At 42.7% G+C, this 14,182-nt stretch overlaps 1 protein-coding gene across 1 annotated transcript in view; it reads left to right on the forward strand.

Moving 5' to 3' along the window:
* Window positions 1-9,989, forward strand: part of LOC128698897 (uncharacterized) — a 33,606-nt gene extending 23,617 nt beyond the window's left edge. The window contains exon 2 of the mRNA XM_070096901.1: window positions 5,888-9,989. Within this exon, the coding sequence (XP_069953002.1) occupies window positions 5,888-6,610 (723 nt within the window). The 3' untranslated portion in view covers window positions 6,611-9,989. The remainder of the gene's footprint in view (window positions 1-5,887) is intronic.
* The last annotated feature ends 4,193 nt before the right edge of the window (window positions 9,990-14,182 follow it).

A 14,182-nucleotide genomic window follows, 5' to 3' on the forward strand; every position in this document is an offset into this window, starting at 1 on the left:
GCTAGTCACTTAGACACCTCCAATACGAGAGTCACTGAGGTAGCTAGTCATTTGGACACCTCCAATAAGAGAGTCACTGAGGTAGCTTGTCACTAGGTGTTGCAACCCCTGAATGGGTTGCAATGATTAATATGTATATATATATATATAATTATTACCTTTTCATATAATTTTATATTGCTTGTATTTGCGATAATAGCTAAATCGTAAATGTATTGCTTTATATTGTTATTTGACTTAGCTTCCTTTGGTTAGGTAGGATGTAACATATTATGTGCTCAGTTCAAGTCTTGATTGTCTAACTACTGTAATTATCGCTCTTTGCTCGTTAGAATACCGGCTTCTGTTTCTGAGCTGCAGCTGTCCACGGAGCTATCACGTGATCGAGGGGGAAGGTGTCCTCACCTCGCCTGAAGTATTCAGTCTGGTCTAGACTCGCTGGGTGGTTGGACGTATTCTAGACAAAGTGCCTAAATCTCCCTTATAGGCCCTTGTTGGAAGATCGTCTCTTGTCTCATTATTATTAGTTCTGGAGACTCTGTTCACAGAACATTGTATAGACTTAGTGATTTTCGAAGTTGTACTGAGGTTGTGTGTCTCATAGACACTCTGAGAAACTCAGGTCCTGAGCTGTAGCTTCTGACCTAATTTGTACTGGTATCTGTATATTATCACAGTCGGGGATTTTCTTAGATTCAGTAGTATGGGAGTTTTGTGACTTTTGTGGAGGATCTGCAGATGGTCCCTACTTAGTGTAGTTATATTATCTCCTTGTTCCTGATTCTGTGTCACAGTTGCTTGTTATATTGCTATTGGGCTTAGCATTCTTTTTGTTGTTCAAGCAGACTGTTCTGGTTGCCAGTCGGTCAAGAAGTTAGTTTATTTGAGGACTTTGTCAGTCACTTGTTTAAGTCTAGTCGAGTCGTGAGACATAGCGAACTACTTAGAGCACTTACACACATACATACACACTTGTACATATTTGTAATATCTTATTAAATGTTAATGTGCCAGACGGTACTTAAGAATTATAAATGTGATATGTGCTTTCAGCACAATACTATTGTATACGAGAGAAGTGATTATTATTATTTTGTTGATTACTGTGATTAATTTAATTTAATTTAATTTGATAATATACCTCTAGACTTAATAAAGTTATTAAATTTTAATTTCTCTGGTTAGTAGCCTACCAGTTGTAATCCTGAAGCACTATTGAAATACACTGAATTCTAATGGATAATAGGACAAGGATACTGACTACTTGTTACGAAAACCCAGTAACAGGCTGGATGCTAGAAGGGCAGTCCTTTCTAGTATTACCTGGAGATCTCTAAGCTTTTAGAATCGCGTTTTTTGTAACACTAGGACACCTCCAATAAGAGAGTCATTGAGGTAGCTAGTCACTTGGACACCTCCAATAAGAAAGTCATTGAGGTAGCTAGTCACTTGGACACCTCCAATAAGAAAGTCATTGAGGTAGCTAGTCACTTGGACACCTCCAGTAAGAGAGTCACTGAGGTAGCTAGTCACTTGGACACCTCCAGTAAGAGAGTCATTGAGGTAGCTAGTCACTTGGACACCTCCAATACGAGAGTCACTGAGGTAGCTAGTCACTTGGACACCTCCAATACGAGGGTCACTGAGGTAGCTAGTCACTTGGACACCTCCAGTACGAGAGTCACTGAGGTAGCTAGTCACTTGGACACCTCCAATAAGAAAGTCATTGAGGTAGCTAGTCACTTGGACACCTCCAGTAAGAGAGTCACTGAGGTAGCTAGTCACTTGGACACCTCCAATACGAGAGTCACTGAGGTAGCTAGTCACTTGGACACCTCCAATACGAGGGTCACTGAGGTAGCTAGTCACTTGGACACCTCCAGTACGAGAGTCACTGAGGTAGCTAGTCACTTGGACACCTCCAATACGAGAGTCACTGAGGTAGCTAGTCACTTGGACACCTCCAATACGAGAGTCACTGAGGTAGCTAGTCACTTGGACACCTCCAATAAGAGAGTCATTGAGGTAGCTAGTCACTAGGACACCTCCAATAAGAGAGTCACTGAGGTAGCTAGTCACTTGGACACCTCCAATAAGAGAGTCATTGAGGTAGCTAGTCACTTGGACACCTCCAATAAGAGAGTCATTGAGGTAGCTAGTCACTAGGACACCCCCAATAAGAGAGTCATTGAGGTAGCTAGTCACTTGGACACCTCCAATAAGAGAGTCATTGAGGTAGCTAGTCACTAGGACACCTCCAATAAGAGAGTCATTGAGGTAGCTAGTCACTTGGACACCTCCAATAAGAGAGTCACTGAGGTAGCTAGTCACTTAGACACCTCCAATAAGAGAGTCACTGAGGTAGCTAGTCACTTGGACACCTCCAATAAGAGAGTCATTGAGGTAGCTAGTCACTAGGACACCTCCAATAAGAGAGTCATTGAGGTAGCTAGTCACTTGGACACCTCCAATAAGAGAGTCATTGAGGTAGCTAGTCACTAGGACACCTTCAGTAAGAGAGTCATTGAGGTAGCTAGTCACTAGGACACCTCCAATAAGAGAGTCATTGAGGTAGCTAGTCACTAGGACACCCCCAATAAGAGAGTCGTTGAGGTAGCTAGTCACTTGGACACCTCCAATAAGAGAGTCATTGAGGTAGCTAGTCGCTAGGACACCTCCAATAAGAGAGTCATTGAGGTAGCTAGTCACTTGGACACCTCCAATAAGAGAGTCATTGAGGTAGCTAGTCACTTGGACACTTCCAATAAGAGAGTCATTGAGGTAGCTAGTCACTAGGACACCTCCAATAAGAGAGTCATTGAGGTAGCTAGTCACTTGGACACCTCCAATAAGAGAGTCATTGAGGTAGCTAGTCACTAGGACACCTCCAATAAGAGAGTCATTGAGGTAGCTAGTCACTTGGACACCTCCAATAAGAGAGTCATTGAGGTAGCTAGTCACTAGGACACCTCCAATAAGAGAGTCATTGAGGTAGCTAGTCACTAAGACACCTCCAATAAGAGAGTCGTTGAGGTAGCTAATCTCTTGGACACCTCCAATACGAGAGTCACTGAGGTAGCTAGTTACTTGGACACCTCCAGTACGAGTCACTGAGGTAGCTAATCTCTTGGACACCTTCAATACGAGAGTCACTGAGGTAGCTAGTCACTTGGACACCTCCAGTACGAGAGTCACTGAGGTAGCTAATCTCTTGGACACCTCCAATACGAGAGTCACTGAGGTAGCTAGTAATTTGGACACCTCCAATAAGAGAGTCACTGAGGTAGCTAGTCACTTGGACACCTCCAATAAGAGAGTCATTGAGGTAGCTAGTCACTTGGACACCTTTAATAAGAGAGTCATTGAGGTAGCTAGTCACTTGGACACCTCCAGTACGAGAGTCACTGAGGTAGCTAATCTCTTGGACACCTCCAATAAGAGAGTCATTGAGGTAGCTAGTCACTAGGACACCTCCAATACGAGAGTCACTGAGGTAGCTAGTCATTTGGACACCTCCAATAAGAGAGTCATTGAGGTAGCTAGTCACTAGGACACCTCCAATACGAGAGTCACTGAGGTAGCTAGTCATTTGGACACCTCCAATACGAAGGTCACTGAGGTAGCTAGTCACTTGGACACCTTCAATACGAGAGTCACTGAGGTAGCTAGTCACTTGGACACCTCCAATACGAGAGTCACTGAGGTAGCTAGTCACTTGGACACCTCCAGTACGAGAGTCACTGAGGTAGCTAATCACTTGGACACCTCCAATACGAGGGTCACTGAGGTAGCTAGTCACTTGGATACCTCCAATACGAGAGTCACTGAGGTAGCTAGTCACTTGGACACCTCCAATACGAGGGTCACTGAGGTAGCTAGTCACTTGGATACCTCCAATACGAGGGTCACTGAGGTAGCTAGTCACTTGGACACCTCCAATACGAGAGTCACTGAGGTAGCTAGTTACTTGGACACCTCCAATACGAGGGTCACTGAGGTAGCTAGTCACTTGGACACCTCCAATACGAGGGTCACTGAGGTAGCCAGTTACTTGGACACCTCCAATACGAGGGTCACTGAGGTAGCTAGTTACTTGGACACCTCCAATACGAGAGTCACTGAGGTAGCTAGTTACTTGGACACCTCCAATACGAGGGGTCACTGAGGTAGCTAGTCACTTGGATACCTCCAATACGAGAGTCACTGAGGTAGCTAGTCACTTGGACACCTCCAATACGAGGGTCACTGAGGTAGCTAGTCACTTGGACACCTCCAATACGAGGGTCACTGAGGTAGCTAGTCACTTGGATACCTCCAATACGAGGGTCACTGAGGTAGCTAGTCACTTGGACACCTCCAATACGAGAGTCACTGAGGTAGCTAGTCACTTGGACACCTCCAATACGAGGGTCACTGAGGTAGCTAGTCACTTGGATACCTCCAATACGAGAGTCACTGAGGTAGCTAGTCACTTGGACACCTCCAATACGAGGGTCACTGAGGTAGCTAGTCACTTGGATACCTCCAATACGAGAGTCACTGAGGTAGCTAGTCACTTGGACACCTCCAATACGAGGGTCACTGAGGGAGCTAGTTACTTGGACACCTCCAATACGAGGGTCACTGAGGTAGCTAGTCACTTGGACACCTCCAATACGAGAGTCACTGAGGTAGCTAGTCACTTCCACACTTCCAATACGAGAGTCACTGAGGTAGCTAGTCACTTGGACACCTCCAATACGAGGGTCACTGAGGTAGCTAGTCACTTGGACACCTCCAATACGAGGGTCACTGAGGTAGCTAGTCACTTCCACACTTCCAATACGAGAGTCACTGAGGTAGCTAGTCACTTGGACACCTCCAATACGAGGGTCACTGAGGTAGCTAGTCACTTGGACACCTCCAATACGAGGGTCACTGAGGTAGCTAGTCACTTCCACACTTCCAATACGAGAGTCACTGAGGTAGCTAGTCACTTAGACACCTCCAATACGAGAGTCACTGAGGTAGCTAGTCACTTGGACACCTCCAATAAGAAAGTCACTGAGGTAGCTAGTCACTTTGACACCTGCAATAAGAGAGTCACTGAGGTAGCTAGTCACTTGGACACCTCCAATACGAGAGTCACTGAGGTAGCTAGTCACTTAGTCACCCGAAATCGAAAAATAGTTTAAACCTTTAAATGGGAAAGAATATTATACGCATTCACACACACACAAGTGGGATGTCTGAATGTGCGTGGATGTTGTGAGAATGATAAGAAAGAGATGGTTGTGGATGTTATGAATGAGAAGAAGCTGGATGTTCTGGCTTTAAGTGAAACAAAGCTGAAGGGTGTGGTTGAGTTTCAGTGGAGAGGACAATCTATAAAATAAATTTGATAGAGATATGGGAGGAAATGTAAAGTAAGACCAATGAGGAACAGGAGGGCAATGGACACAATAAGGGAACACTGTAGCAACATTCGTGGCCCCAGATTATGCAACGTCTTACCAGAAGATATCAAAAACACAGCTGGAACAAGTGTAGAAGCCTTCAAGAGGAAACTGGACAAGTATCTTCACCAAGTGCCAGATCAACGAGGCTGTGATGGATATGTGGGGCAGCGGGCCTCCAGCAGCAATAGCCTGGTTGATCAGGCAAACACCAGACGAGCCTGGCCAATGGCCGGGCTCGTCTCTCGAAACTCATCAAAGGTATGGTATTGATTCCAGTTTTTTGTATCCAACGGTTTGAATTTTACTCACAGAGAAGTTAATTTATTACAGTACTATCTCTCTTTTGTATTTTAATAATGAAACACTTATTAAGTTTTGTCGGTTACTACTTCTCAACTTAAGAACTTATGGACTAATTATTGACGGTATACTATTATGTTCCTTTACAGCTTGTTCAGATTGATGAAAAAGTGAATCAGTTCGAGGAAGTGTTCGTGCTGAACGTTGGTAAGCTGCAGCTACACCCTGGGGTGTGTAGCTCTGTATACCTGTACCATGTTACGAGTGTCTGGTACACAGAAGTCACAGCTGGCAGAGACAGGGACGCACCATGCCCTCGTAAGAAGCTTCACTTGGACAATGTCACCATTAACTACGTGCCTCCTGATCTCCACACCTTCGTCATGCAAAACTCCTGTATCACCCACACCTTCCTCTCACAGCCGCATATCAACAAGATCAGGATAACCACTTCCTCGGTGAATGAGCTCCGTCTGGACTTTCCTTTGAGGAGAGATGGCGACATCCATATTTTCAAAGTCAACATCTCCTCCCTCACCAGCTTGCAACTGGTTGATCATGCAACACTGGTGATAGCAGACTCTGTGATAGAAACAATGCCAACATACCTCAGTCTGCATGACAGTGCCACTGTGGAGATCATTCGCACTGTCATCCTCCAGAAAGAGGCTCTCATCATTCAGAATCACCGGAACACCAGTATTACCATTGATAATATAAAAATTATTTACCAGGAAGAGGCAAAACGTAACAGTAGACAAACTGGTGTGACGGTCAGTGCAGCGAGTCATTGTATCACCGTCACAGTAACTGTGAAGTTTGTCATCTTTTTAAGTAACTTTTTTCTGCTATACAGTCTGAGCCATGAATAACTATGCCCCGTAAAATAATGGATTACTTAAATTATTACTAAATTATATTTATGTGGAAGCGCTAAATTCGTAGCCTCGTAGTTAATTACTACTATCATATTCACGGGGAACTGCTAAAACACTTATAAAATCATACAGTATCTAGGAAATTTTAGGTAATTAGATTTGATCTAATTTATTATTACAGTCATAACTAAACGCTAAACCCTCAAGGGTCATATAACAGTTAATTCCTTGGTTCAAGAATCCTTCAGCAGCAACCAGGAACCACCTTGAAGGACAACATGAAGTGAAAATACAACACTGACAACAACCAACTAATATTCCTTTACTACTTTCTGTAACGTTAATACTTTATTAATGTAATATAAAAAAGTGCTAAACCTGTATGGGTTATAGAGTGTTGCCAATGTTTCATGTATAACTTGAAACTGGAGGGAGACAAAAATACGTGGTAAATCCTGCGACTTGCGAAGGAATGACTTTCCTCATGTCCAATTTGCTCAGATCTGTGCAACATAATTGTCCTCAAAGATCTGTTAAGTTATACCATGAATTAAGGAAAGATCCTGGACTTCACCTTACGAAACAGATAAAGCAAATGCGATAGTAATTATGGACAAGGTAGATTATAGTGGAAAAATGAACATGTTAAGAGTGATCGTTGGTGATGGCTGCTAATAAGCTGTGAATGCTGACGGATGTCGTAGTGTGAATTAAACACTCTTGTGTCATGATAGACAATAGATATTGTGGATCACAAGACAAACGACTACGCTGCGCTGGTCGTCCACCGTCAGCTGCCAGTCAAAGCTCCAGCTCTGGGTCATCATACGACTAAGACCTGCATCAGAAAATACTTGTCCTGTGTAGAAATTTACCGAGTCCAAGAAATTCCACCGGTCGGGTTTATTTGTAAACAAAATCAAAAGTACCAGAAGTTACATGTACTAAACGTTAGATTTACACTTTAGGGTTGGTTTAAATAGTTAGCAATTAATGTTAGAATTAATAATGTAGTTTTAGACCTTAATATAGAGTTAATATCAGGTTGTGTTGAGTATCCTTACTCAACACAACAGGATGCTATCCTTCCTATGGTGTATAAATATACCTAGTTGGACGACTTATTGTAGTCAGCTGGCCCAGTGGCTAACGCGTCGGTCTGGAGTTTTACGACTCACCGTGAGTTCAATCCCCACCCGTACCGTGGTTTCATTACTGTTTTTTGCCCCTAGTTACGTGACCACTAAATACTGAGGGGAAACACAGGGATAGTTAGCTTACGGTTAATAAGCTGGACCACGACCTTCAGTCAGGTGATTTGTGGTTAAAGGCCACTTGTGAGACTGAGACGCTTGGAATCTTCCAGTATCTATGTCAACAGTACTTACCAGAGGGCGCAGCCTACAAGGAGCCGGATTACACATTTTTACATACTGTTTCCTAGTAAATTTTACCTAACCTAAGAATTGCATAACAGCGTCGGTCGTTATTATAGTTAACATTTCGCTCATTAGACGCTTTATCTAGTTATCATATAATGAAACTCTTTAGTGAAACATTGTTATAATGACGGGTTATTGAAGTTTCATGTGTATCAACCACTAGTCAAGAATAATTCACTCCTTAAAGTAGGGATTAAAGTAAATAACCAATGTTTATACACTGAGAAACATGCACATCATGATATATACATCCTTGACTGTTTACAATCGAGGTCAGGTAAGAATTGACAGAAAACAGGACAAGTGTTTACTCATGATAACCCTTCAGCTGGAGCTTTTGGTCATTTGACTGAGGCCTTCCGCTAGCTCACCCCTTTAAAAATAAGGTTACAACTATAATCATAGTTTATATGGTTATAAAGATGGATGGTGTTTGTTATTTGCATCTTCTCCAGTACCTCGCATCATCCTTCTACCAATGTAGTGACACTTTTATATTTGCCCAAGATGACGCGCAGACAAAATTTAATATTACAATAGAATATCTGTTGTAATTCAGAGTCGTAATTCTCCATAAGTAAAGTAAATTATCTTAATAATATTGATAACAAAATATTTTAATAATTATAATGAAAGCAGATCTGAAGTAATGAATATACATATTTTAATAATTATAATAAAAGTAGATCTGAAGTAATGAATATATATATTTTAATAATTATAATGAAAGCAGATCTGAAGTAATGAATATATATATTTTAATAATTATAATAAAAGTAGATCTGAAGTAATGAATGGATCGACACCATGCCTAACCCTTCTAGGGTAGGGTAGGTGCCTGAGCCCGAGCGTTTAGCTCATAAGACTGTCATTCCCATTAGCCCCCTTGTTTACCTGGAGTTTACCTGGAGAGAGTTTCGGGGGTCAACGCCCCCGCGGCCCGGTCTGAGACCAGGCCTCCTGGTGGATCAGAGCCTGATCAACCAGGCTGTTGCTGCTGGCTGCACGCAAACCAACATACGAGCCACAGCCCGGCTGATCCGGAACTGACTTTAGGTGCTTGTCCAGTGCCAGCTTGAAGACTGCCAGGGGTCTGTTGGTAATCCCCCTTATGTGTGCTGGGAGGCAGTTGAACAGTCTCGGGCCCCTGACACTTATTGTATGGTCTCTTAACGTGCTAGTGACACCCCTGCTTTTCATTGGGGGGATGGTGCATCGTCTGCCAAGTCTTTTGCTTTCGTAGTGGGTGATTTTCGTGTGCAAGTTCGGTACTAGTCCCTCTAGGATTTTCCAGGTGTATATAATCATGTATCTCTCCCTCCTGCGTTCCAGGGAATACAGGTTTAGGAACCTCAAGCGCTCCCAATAATTGAGGTGTTTTATCTCCGTTATGCGCGCCGTGAAAGTTCTCTGTACATTTTCTAGGTCGGCAATTTCACCTGCCTTGAAAGGTGCTGTTAGTGTGCAGCAATATTCCAGCCTAGATAGAACAAGTGACCTGAAGAGTGTCATCATGGGCTTGGCCTCCCTAGTTTTGAAGGTTCTCATTATCCATCCTGTCATTTTTCTAGCAGATGCGATTGATACAATGTTATGGTCCTTGAAGGTGAGATCCTCCGACATGATCACTCCCAGGTCTTTGACGTTGGTGTTTCGCTCTATTTTGTGGCCAGAATTTGTTTTGTACTCTGATGAAGATTTAATTTCCTCATGTTTACCATATCTGAGTAATTGAAATTTCTCATCGTTGAACTTCATATTGTTTTCTGCAGCCCACTGAAAGATTTGGTTGATGTCTGCCTGGAGCTTTGCAGTGTCTGCAATGGAAGACACTGTCATGCAGATTCGGGTGTCATCTGCAAAGGAAGACACGGTGCTGTGGCTGACATCCTTGTCTATGTCGGATATAAGGATGAGGAACAAGATGGGAGCGAGTACTGTGCCTTGTGGAACAGAGCTTTTCACCGTAGCTGCCTCGGACTTTACTCTGTTGACGACTACTCTCTGTGTTCTGTTAGTGAGGAAATTATAGATCCATCGACCGACTTTTCCTGTTATTCCTTTAGCACGCATTTTGTGCGCTATTACGCCATGGTCACACTTGTCGAAGGCTTTTGCAAAGTCTGTATATATTACATCTGCATTCTTTTTGTCTTCTAGTGCGGATCAACATACATGATAGATTTAGTACTAACATACAGGACATTCACTTGAGTCCTTATTGACAACTCCGACTTCTGTTGATAGGAGCTTGGACCAGGTGCCAACCAGGAGCCTAGTCCATATACACACAATACCAGTCTGGCCAACATTAACTCTTCAATCCTCGTCTCTGTCCTTCTCGCCCCATTCTTCTTTCCCCGCATTCTTCTAGTCAGTTTATATACAATCCCAACACTGAGTCAGCAGTTCCGACCAATTAGAACTTATATTGTTAATACCCGTGTCAGGAGACACTTGTTCTGTCTTGATGAATACAACCGTGTGATTCAGCGGTGGTTACCTGGAGTTTACCTGGAGAGAGTTCCGGGGGTCAACGCCCCCGCGGCCCGGTCTGTGACCAGGCCTCCTGGTGGATCAGAGCCTGATCAACCAGGCTGTTGCTGCTGGCTGCACGCAAACCAACGTACGAGCCACAGCCCGGCTGGTCAGGAACCGAAACATCCAGCGGATAACAAGGAGGGAGAGGAGAGGTATGCCTCGTAGCACTCCTCAGAGGGAGGTATTCCTCAAGGTATCCCTTACTGGGCGGTATCCACTAAGGTATTCCTATAATGTTATTCCTGTCCCATAATTTCTTAAATACCCACTTGGGCCTGTTTCACATTATCTTAGATTGAGGTTTTAGTTAGTTTAATATGTTTATTATGCACCCCATACCCATCCTGTGGGCGGCAGTCTAAAGATTACAGTGGTACATAATTGGTCCAGGAACTGACTCCAAAGTTTTGATAGCTGAGCAAGTTACAAAGGTAATGAACTAGATCTGGTCACAATCATGACCAAGTAACAACGGTAATGAGCTCCAGATAGAGTTGGTTACAATCATGACAAGTTTCAAAGGTAATGAACCAGATCTGGTCACAGTCATGACCAAGTTACAAAGGTAATGAACTCCAGGTAGAGCTGGTCATAATCATGACAAGTTTCAGAGGTAATGAATGATAAACATGTCAAGACATGATTATAATCATGAACAAATTACAGAGTAATGAGCAGTTAACAAACATAGTAGGGAATTCATCTATTGCCCCAACAACAGATGTTGCTAAGTGCCTGTCCCTCCTCGGCAGACAGCCAGACAGCCATTGCAAACAGCAGCAAATTGCGCCGGGATCTGCTGCTTGCAGGAGCACTATCGACCCTCCCCAAGAGGTCCAAGAAGCATACGACTTCGCTAGCAGCTCGAGGGAGAGCTGCCCTAGGGACATGTCAACGTCCTGGTGGGCGCCAAGTTGATTGAAGATCCCAGGCCCTCGTGTGCACGGATGTTGAAGCTTGAGGAACTGAGTACACACTGCCTGTGGCACACCTGACAACTGCCTCGCGGTCGAACTCCACTACGCTGTCCCTGCATCGCTGACATCGTGGGCTGGGAGGGGAGAAGTACCCTCTACAGTTGGGGTGGCGCTGGGAGTTGGGTGGGAAGAGGGGCAAGGGTGAGGCTTTATGAGAGCTCACTTGAGGGCCGGCGCGTAGGTGAGCCGACGCTTCCAGTTAGCACAGGACAGCAGACTCGGCCAACCTCACGGCAAGACTCCCTCTTGAACCTGGTCCTTGACTTATCTATACTGTTGATCTTCCTAAGTCAGTGGTTCCCAAACTGGGGGTAAATTACCCCCTGGGGGTAATTTACCCCCTGGGGGTAATTTAACCATTTTTGGGGGGTAATGGAGGGGTGACAAAAAAGTTATGAATTCTGAAAATCAAGAAAACAATGCGGTATCCGGTATGAGGATTATTGTTAACTTTGTCTTAGTATATAAAGTTGTAAAGTAAACCTATTATAAGTAAGTAATAAAGTTAAACCAAATAACAATAAACATCAAAAACTAATATACAGTATTAGAAAAGAAGAAATATATAGCTAAGTGTGTGGAAACCCAAAAGTATTTTGACAAGTATGCTTCAGGACAAAAGTCACTCAGTAGCCCAGATCGACCTGTCCAGTACGCGTCACTCACTTCCTGAGGCTGCCTCTATTTCACACTGTCAGTTTATCTGTGAGCATCAGCCGAGGTAGACATAAGCTGGTATGTATGTGTACTGCCCTGTGCAGTATATAGTTAGTATTTACCCACTGTTACTGTGAATTTGTAGCTATTATTAATTTTATATATAATGTATGTGTGGTTCTTACGTTTTCAATGGTTTTGCTAGGATTAGCAGAGTATGCGAGGCTGTATACGTTCACTGTAGTCTCGCGCTACACGGTGCTCTTGTGCTGACAAGCATGATACTTGCAGCCTGACAATTTTGAATGTATGCGTGTGTGCTTGCATCAGTGAACTTGTGTTAGCTGCCATGCGAGAAATTATGTACCTTGCGTTTTGCAGTGTATGCTTGGATATTCTTCTTTTTCTGCAGATTGAACAAGAAAATGTTCAAAAAGCGCACCTACACTGACGCCCTTCTTCGCCATGGCTTTGTGAATTTAACTTCTGGTGGAGAGGATCGGCCACAATGTGTGGCATGTCACAAAGTGTTGACAAATGAAAGCCTCAAGCCATCAAAACTCTCAGCTCACCTCCAGAAGTGCCATCCAAATCTTCAAAATAAGGATCAGGCTTATTTTCAGCGCCAGGCTGAAGTGTTTTAATTTAGCCATATATATCAATAATAACAACATTTTGTGAAAGGGGTAACATGCTTTATGTGGCATGTTAAATTGGGTAACAAGCTGAAAAAGTTTGGGAACCACTGTCCTAAGTAAACTCTGGCAAATAAACCTTATTCTAGTCACTAATGATCTGATCTATCTTACACTGAACCTACATGCCCACTACCTCTAGAAAACCCTCACAACAAAGGGGTAACATTCCTCACATGCACATGCCAATAGGTGCTGTGGAAAATACTGTATATTTTCTGGAAATACGGTAATTTATAGGTAAATAGATGGCCTATATTGTATTTAATAAAAATTATGTTATAAAAAAATGGGAAACTCTGTGCCTGTGCAGAGCAGAAGAGACTCGCCATGTTTGAACTAGTCAACACAAACGTTAGTGAATAATCGGAAGAATTTTCGTGCTCTAGAGGTTAAATTGGTCTGACACCTCTCAAATAGGAGCCGAAATTGTTGGATGTGCATTCCTGCATAACTTGAGATATCAGGCGACTGGACAAGACAGCTCCAGGAACCTCAGATAAGCTATCTAAATTGCGTTGTAATTCTGGTTAGTATTATCATCATAAATTTGGTTAGAATGAGGTTTCTGAGTATGATACACATTAATCTCCAGTCAAATTGGTGAGTGATATTAAGATATATTCTCCTTCTGTTATATAAATGTGTATAAGTATCATTAATTTTAATATAGTCCACAAATTTATATATTTACCAGAATTCCTGGTGATGCATATTTCATTTGTAATTAATAGGTCTAGAGCAACTTGTGGTTATGACAGTTGTAGGTATCGAAGGGGGACATTTTTTTGTGACCTAGGTGTCCCAAATTCCAACTTGTCTATGTAACTTTGATAAATAATAATTATCTTTGTTATGATTTACTGATACGTATATACATTATGAGTTACATCCAAATAAATCAAATTTTCCACAGGTGCATGAATCTTGCTCTTGTCATCATGCACCAACACTGATAATGTGAGGATAATTAGATGAGGACCCTCACACGTTATGATCGAAATAAAAACGAAAAGATGAAGAGAAAACGAATATATTCAGGCAGCTGCCTGAAAGTCTGTCTTTGGGGCTGTCTAATAAAGACTTACTTTTTATAGTGTGTCTTTATTACCATAACCTTCAGACACAAACCGACAGTCACTGTCACCATAAAAAAAAATATAAAAATGTGAAAAAAGTGCATTAACAATATGAACAGATATATTTGTTATAAGTCTACAGTTTTTCTGACTAAGAAGGTAAGAAATACAACAC

The sequence above is a fragment of the Cherax quadricarinatus genome, chromosome 55, assembly GCF_038502225.1.
Source record: "Cherax quadricarinatus isolate ZL_2023a chromosome 55, ASM3850222v1, whole genome shotgun sequence".
NCBI lineage: Eukaryota > Metazoa > Arthropoda > Malacostraca > Decapoda > Parastacidae > Cherax > Cherax quadricarinatus.